Raw genomic sequence first — 7,765 nt, forward strand, 5'->3', positions numbered from 1 at the left:
GGTAGGTCAACCTCTCTTGTACTTAGACCTTTTCAGAAAGTGGTTGGTTTTTCTTCCTCCATCCATTTGATTTTGTAAATGCTGCACAGAAAAAGGCGAAAATCAACAATTCAGTCCTTTTGTCTCACTTCTCCTACTTCACAGGCACTTCCATCAGTTTCATTATGTTGTACAAGTATTTTATATATTGCTGTAAGTGTACTCATAACCAAGTCTGCCTACACACACAAAGTTTAAGGCGACTCATACTTTCTTTACAGAACTACAATTCCCTTTTTGATGCATGCACACTTTTGGTCTCTTGTGTGTTTATACTGTGAAAGCGTTAAGAGTTTCACAACACCAGAAGAGATGGTCTTGATTTTTCATCTTAAATAACAGGGAAACATTTTTATTTATCTTGGATTAAATTTTAGAAGGCATCAGGAGCTGAGCAGAGCTGCTGCAGTAGCTCTGCTGGAGAGGTTCAGAATGGGTCTTTCTCTTCACCAAAGCAAGCAATGTAACAATTTCACCCCTCACATTTATAGCCAGAAACTGTCAGGCAGCAGCAACCTTTCTACTTGGATAATTCTCTTTCCTGCCCAGTATCTGAGTCCATGCTGCCCTTCTTCACAAAGGTGAATTCAAGGGAACCAGACCCTTCCCCCTCAGCTGCATGCACACGTCCCAGGAACCAAGGATTTCTTGGAGGGCCCATCACAGGCTCCAGGTACTTCAGTACCAGACAAGTTACAACCCACAGACAACACACAGAACACAAAAATGTCTTAAGCACATTACAGTTGAGCAAAAGTTTTAAGTTACTAAAAGGATTTTAAATTAGAGAGAAACTTACCACTGCAGTACAGAGCAGTGCATATAAAATATTAACTTCTACAGCATCTTTTTGACTGTGGTAAGAACTCAGGTGCTTCTCCCACAACACTGCAGATTTCCTAAAATCAGCTTCTCTTAGAGCTGCTCAGAAAAACAGGTAACATGAAGCAAGGACACTGAACAAGAACTATGCAGCTCACCAGAAACACCCTTTAACACAATCAGCACTTCTTCAATTAATAACCTTGGTGAGGTAGAGCTGTTACAAATTTATATAGATCCACCAGCCATTAATATTAGCAACCAAAGGAGCCTAGTGATAAAACACCTACTGAATGCTAATAAAAATGTTCATCATCTTAGGTAGTGTTTTATACATGCCTTCCAGGCAATCAGAATAAGTTTACTGTAAAAAAAAAATAATTTAAATTCATATTGTATATAATTAATTGTATTTCATGACGGCATATAATAGTTCTATTATTATATGGATTTAGTTACTTAATATTTCAGCCTCTTCTGTTGTAGTATCTAAAAGTTTAGGGTACAATCAGAGTGCTGTGGGCAGGCAGTAGTCTGGGAAGTATTGTCCAGTGAAAAGCACAGAGCAACAGAGTGCAATAGCAACTTAAAAAACTTAAAAACTTAAAAAAACTTGAAAAAAAATAGCACTAGAGCTATTTCTGAAATGAAACTAATTATAAAAGGTAAGACTGACACGCAGCAGAAGCAGGAATCCTTGTTTTTTTGTGACCACAGTGTTGATACTAACACAAGAAAGTAAAACAGACAATGAAAAGCACACAACTTCCAGATCAAGAAAACTGAAACAACTACAGATGGTTTCAAGAAAAACACTGAGCACCTTTTTTTTTTTATTACTGTGCTGCAATATACAGTGTATTTGAAGTACAGAAATTCAAAACCAGTAAAACCTCAAAGACCCAAGTGCATTCCCAAGATGGAGTCCACTATTTCACAGTGTGTTTCTTGTGCCCCACACGCTGCTCACATGCCAAGCCTTCTCCAGCTGCTCCCCAGCATTTCCAGAATAGTCAGTTACACTGTTCCAACAGCACTATTTCTTTTTGAGAGCTCTCTTTCCTTCCCCTTTCTTTGGTTTTTCCTTCCCACGGAGCTTTTTCAATCGCCTCATCTCCTCCTTGAAATCCTGGTGCTCATCCCTAGATGGGGAAGAAGGAATAAAGTTTACTCTTTTTATTGGGATGCAGAGATTCTAATAGTTCTTTGAACCATAAGCTAATGAAAAAAAATAAAAATCAAAACTTTTTTTAACCATGAAGTCCATACTGAAGCTTGCTGCAATATATTCCACGTTACTGCTGGCAGTATCACTGAATAATAATATAAGAGATTTCCTCTGATACTTTCAGAACTAACAGGATTGTCCTTTTCAGCAACAAGGGGTGTGTGCAGATATGTATTATTTCAACTGCACTTATTGATCCCCTTTGTTTCAATGAGCAGTAAACTGCAAAAATCAGCAAGAGACAAGAGTAAGATTTTCCCCCCTGTCATCCAGCTCAGCAGTGCAGCCACAGCACATTGTGTTCCTGTGTTCAGGTCATGAGCTCCTAGGGAAACAGGGCCATGCTGAGCAGTAATTACAGCACATGGCACTGCTCAGGTGACTTCAGGAATGAGTTATGAAGATGGCATCAGTACTGGTAGAATCTTAATAAGAGAATAAAACAGGAAGGATGATGAAGGGGCTGGCAGAGATAATTAATCCTCAATCATTTTCTAGTAAGTTCTGTTAATATGTCCCTATATTTTTTAGTGCAAAATGATTTTCAGAGGTCATAACTGCATCCTATGTGGCCTAAGACTGCTGCGCTGCTATTTTTAAACACACCTTCTCTAAATAGAAACAAAAATCTTGTGATTTATTACCAGCCTTATTAGTCTATGAGTCTTCATTGCACGATTTTTTTCCTTCTACCAACTCTCTGTATACAGAGCAGCCAGAGAATGAACTTAATAGGGGAAGGAGAAAAGAACATTAGCATCACATTGAGGCTTTCTGTGTAAACAGCCAGTCTAGAAAGTGTTGCCACATCCACCTAAATCAAGAGCATCCTGGATGCAATCCTTGATGGTTAGTATTGTCATACTAGCAACAGGTAATCTGTTTTGACCATACAGGGTTTGCAGCCTCACTTTTAAAGATTTTTTTAGGGCTACCTGATAGAAGTAAAAAAACTGCATTTGACTCCTACTAATGTTCTTCAGCAGTACAATTCTCCCTGATACAGACTGTGGAAGTTAATTTAGAAATTAGACAACTGGTTTGGATGTAGCTGGAATTAACAAGACTATTTAAAACACATTTGAATTTAATTTAATTTATTTTGAAGAATAAAAAGGCCCTCTGGCCTAACAGAGACTTTCTGTCTCTTCTAAATTTCACTTATTAGCTGTTGAATGACTGAGAACTATATGGTAAGTCTGGTATTAACATCACTTCTTTTTAGCACATTCATTTGACATACTCAGAACTACAGACCCATCTCTTGTCTATCAGAAAGCTTTCTTTTCCCCACAAAGCAAAAGCAGGAACTATTTCTTAGGTAACTGCTTGCCCACAACTACACTCAACTCTTCCTCACAAAAGATTACAATTACGGTAAAAGTCAAGACAGCAGTCACTTTGCTCTCCTTGCCCTCAGTGCAACAATCAAATGTCTATTTCCATATGTACCATATTCAGAACTAAACATTTCTCCTCTTTCCCTTAAGGAAATCAACTGCAACAAGACTTCCACCCACCCCTTTCCCATCCCAGTCCTGCTCCCACCCCACAAGCGCAGGAAGTACCTGTAGAGCCCGAAGTAGCGCAGTTTCCTCATGAGGCCGTAGTAGGTGTTGTGAGGGGGGTACCAGTTGTACACCTCCTCCCTCTTGGCCAGGGGCTGCTCACTGAACAGCTTCACCACTTTCATGGATTTGGAGTCAGTGCGCCTGACAACGTCGCCGAATATCTGGGCACTCAGCCGGGCCATGCGAAGGGCATAGCTGGAAGCATTGGACATCTCCCCAGGAATGGTGGGCACACATACACAGACAGACAGACAGACCTTCCTGCAAAAGGAAACACAGGAGTCACAACTCTTAAGATGGCTGAGTAGAACAAGCTATCCCAGAATTAAAGCAAACAAAAGAATGTATCACTCATTTGACATCACACATTCCTTGCATAAAATCAGTCTAATACTCTAGCATGTAATTCTGAATATAAAGAACATCTACATGAATTCAGGGACAATTTCCAGCAATACCAACTATAAAAGTACCTCCACTACGCCACCATTTACCATGGCAAGCATGGCTTATTAGCAGAACCCACTCAGCTTGCACAAGACAACCCTTAAACTCCAGCCATAGGGACAATTACAGTGTGAACTCTGCCAAAAATCACACCTGTGTGATACCACTGACTGCTGCACAAGCACAAGGTAAGGCACCATTTGAACATACTGAGAAAGCAACCTGGAAGTTCTTCCTCATGAAAGTTTCTCACCCTATTCAGAACATCGTTACAATCCATGTAACAACAACTTATTTATAAATAAATCATGTTTCTCTATATGAATCACACAGATCTTTCCCATCTCAATTCCCTTCCCTTGATCATCTGCAGCAGTTTTTTCTCCATTCTTGTTTCAGTCTCTCACAATACCTATTCTTTTTGAGAGGAAAAAAGTAGTTTTCCCATGCCAGATTATTTTTTCCAAGAAAATCCATCAGCAGCTTCCCATTCTCTTTTAGTCATCACTCACATAAAAACCTCTGCAACAAAAATGTCCTAAAAACAAAACTGTTGGTATCAGGCCACCAGACAACATCTACTCTCCTAAAATAGCATGAGAAGGGTGTTCCCTCAGCTTTTCTAACCCTCCTCATTTTAAGTCTTTACTCCTTCTTTGCAGAATAGGTTGTAGTAGACAAGAATAGCAATCCCATAATCTTGTATTTGAAATTTATCTTGTCTGTACTTTGCCTTTTTGAACGAGTGGTAATATAAATCATCAGACAAACTAGGCAGGCTCGTTCAAGAGCATGACACTGAAGTAAAAGTTTAAAATTCTTGTTTTAAAAAATATTGCACAGCTGATTCCAGAATATGAGCATAACAAATGAAAGATCATGGATAAGAGCAATCATCGGACAAGTGCTAAGTCCACTTCAGTATGATTACACAGGGCCTGTTGTTTAATAACACAAATTTGAAGTATTCATAACCTCACGTGTACATGTATCTGATCATTGGAGGACCTGCATTGATTTACTCCTGTTAGCAAAGCACTCTAAAGAAAGCAGGAAAAAAAGCATGAAAATAATACAAGTAATTTGAGAAGAGAGAATAATGGGAAAAGCAAACAAAGAGAAGGCAAAGTATCAGAGGCCTTGAGCTAAGGCAGTAGGCCTAGGGTGAGAAGACAGAAGCTCTTAAATAATTGCAAGGCAGCACTTCAATGTGACTTCAATGTGAGCAATGAGAAGGGGAAATAATTACTAAGTTTTGCTAAATCATCTGCTTCAGAACAGCCAGTTCTCCTATATTCTGAGACAAAGCAACAAACTGTCCCCCAAACTCGTCATCACATGAGTCCAAAAGCATGTCCCTATCACCAGACTCAGACACACCATTTACTTACTTCAGCCTTAAAATGAAAATACCTTTCGCTCCTGAACAATGCAAACCTGCCGTCTGAAGAACCTGATTTTCACTTCTGAATCGTTGAAGGAATTATAACAGCCCAAGGTAAGGCTGGAGACCTCCATTAATCCCCGCCCGACCAAGAACGCTTGAGAGAGAAGTAAAGCAAAGCCTGCAGACTCCCAAGAGCCGGAGCTATCCAAACCCTGTTCTAGGGTGATTCTGTGAGATGGAAGAGAACTTTCGTTACCGTCACCTCCAGCAATGACATCCTCAGGACTGCCCACAGGGAATGAACACACCTAAAGCACAACCAGTGTTCAGTGTTGCCGCTCCACCTGCTCCCGGCTCTCTACTCCCACCCAAAGCCGTTCCTGTCCCAGGCTGGATTATTTTTTATTCCCGATCCACCAGCTTGTTTCAGACCGCTCCGTTATCGCTCAGAAAACACCAGAAGAACGCTCTTTCCCCCCCGTTCATTCTGGTTTTCCCAGGAGCACAGGGGAAAGACCAGGCCGCCACGGAGCTCAACCCGCGCTGGCGCGGCGCCGCCTCAGGCCGCGCTCCCCTGAGCGACGGGAGCGCCGGGACGCGCCCGAAGACTGCGGCTCCCGGGGACACGGCCCCGCCCGGGGACACAGCCCCGCTCGGCACCCCGGAGCCCGGCATCCCGGAGCCCCGGAGCCCCGGAGCCCGGTACCCCCGCTGCTCCCCGCTCACCCCGCGCTGACCCGCGGCCCGAGGAGCGGCGGCGCTGCCGGAGCAGAGGCGGCGCGCACGGGTGACGCGAGGGGCGGGACGGGCGGCCAAGGGCGGGATCTTCCTCCTCCTCCTCTGTCCCTCTCTGCTGCTTGTCCTCCTTCCCCGCGCTCGGTGACGGCTCTCTGGGTGCTGTCCCCGCGGTCATGGAGTCACAGAATATCCAGTGGAAGTGATCCAGGAGGATCGTCGCGTCCGGCTCTGCACAGTACAACCCAAAAGGCCGCACACCACGAGAGGGTCGCACTCTCTTGCGCCAAGAACGTTTTCGTTGTGACTCCTTCTCTTTCATTTGTTTCCCTTCCTGCTGCAAGCAGCTTTGGAGTTATATGCTAAATCTAATCATGAAATGAGAAAAGCGGTTATCCTCATTAAAAGCTGATGACAAGTCTACACAGAGCCTTATTCTTTGCCAGAGAAGGGTGATGTGAGATGTCCTCACTGACACATCCAGTCAGCAGCCTTGCTCCGTAAGAACATGTTAATACCACGCTGGTTTTACTCTTGGGAGAAGGCGTGGGTTTACATAAAGAGCTGAAAGCCGTGTCTTCACTTTACGGCCTTGACCAAATGCGACAATTTGGGACAAATGTCAAAATCTAATTTTACTGAAAGGAAATGAAAGGGAGAGTTTGGGAGCCACAAATGTTTGTCATTCACTGTGTTTCCAAAGCACTCTGAGAGACTGTTTCTCTACTCCAAATTCAGGGCGTACGTCTCCTGTGCTCCTTGCCAGTTCTTACTGTCCTAACTTTTGCTTCCCTCCTGCTGCTTGTTTTCAAAGATGGTTATTTAGCTGCATAAATATATCTGCCTTGGCAAATTTACCTGCACAATCTCAGTCTTTCAGCACAGGGGGCCTCTTGGTCTCTTGATACTGGTGAAGGTGGTGGGTTGGTCACTCACCTTCGTGTCCCAAAGCTGAAGTGGGATGTGTGCCCAGGGGAGTCCCTGAGGTGTGGGGATGCTCACCTGACCCTGCTATGCATCCCCTGGCACCCCTCTGGCCACTGCCAATCCCACCAGACATGAACTTTCCCAGTGCTTGATTTATGCTAATTTTTAATCAGTGCCAGGAGGTGCTAAATCAGACTCTGTGCAAACATCTGAGTAAATGACAATTATGTGATTGCATTTATATGCCAAACGTGTAACGCCATTGAAGGAGGAAATTTGGTATGTCTGGAGCGCTCCATTTTCTAGAAGAGCAGATTCTTCCAAGCATTGAACAAATTGTTATTCTGTCACCCTTCCTTTTTTAATTTTCTGTCACCTTTTCCATGTTTGTCACAGGCAGAGCAGCCTCACGGCCTGAGCAACCCAGTCCCTTTCTTGTCTTATTTGAATATTGGCACGATCCTCTAATTTCCTTTATATTCCTGATCTAGTGGAAGGTTTCCCTGCCCATGGCAGGGAGGGGTTGGAACTAGATGATATTTAAGGTCCCTTCTGAGCCAAGTATGCTTCTGTGATTATGAAAAATTAACATTCATGGAATTTCTTTAG

At 43.0% G+C, this 7,765-nt stretch overlaps 1 protein-coding gene across 2 annotated transcripts; it reads right to left on the reverse strand.

Moving 5' to 3' along the window:
• Positions 1-1,659: 1,659 nt before the first annotated feature.
• Positions 1,660-6,318, reverse strand: MRPS33 (mitochondrial ribosomal protein S33). 2 transcript variants are annotated; one of them, XM_015629423.3, is made up of 3 exons: positions 6,221-6,318; positions 3,658-3,921; positions 1,660-2,003 (listed from the first exon to the last, which is right to left on the reverse strand). In XM_015629423.3, the coding sequence occupies exons 2-3, from the start codon at positions 3,870-3,872 to the stop codon at positions 1,898-1,900; spliced, it is 321 nt and encodes a 106-aa protein (XP_015484909.1). In that variant the 5' UTR covers positions 3,873-3,921; positions 6,221-6,318; the 3' UTR covers positions 1,660-1,897. The 2 variants fall into 2 exon arrangements, with proteins under 2 accessions (XP_015484909.1, XP_015484908.1); XM_015629422.3 differs by having other exon boundaries at positions 6,232-6,289.
• Positions 6,319-7,765: the final 1,447 nt, after the last annotated feature.

Source organism: Parus major, chromosome 1A, assembly GCF_001522545.3.
Source record: "Parus major isolate Abel chromosome 1A, Parus_major1.1, whole genome shotgun sequence".
NCBI classification, from domain to species: domain Eukaryota; kingdom Metazoa; phylum Chordata; class Aves; order Passeriformes; family Paridae; genus Parus; species Parus major.

Excerpts from the sequence above, each read along its gene's own strand:
- MRPS33 (XM_015629423.3), bottom strand. The coding sequence starts at position 3,872 with ATGTCCAATGCTTCCAGCTATGCCCTTCGCATGGCCCGGCTGAGTGCC. Across the intron at positions 2,004-3,657 it reads CGCTACTTCGGGCTCTACAG|GGATGAGCACCAGGATTTCA; the intron begins GTACTTCCTGCG and ends TTCCCCATCTAG.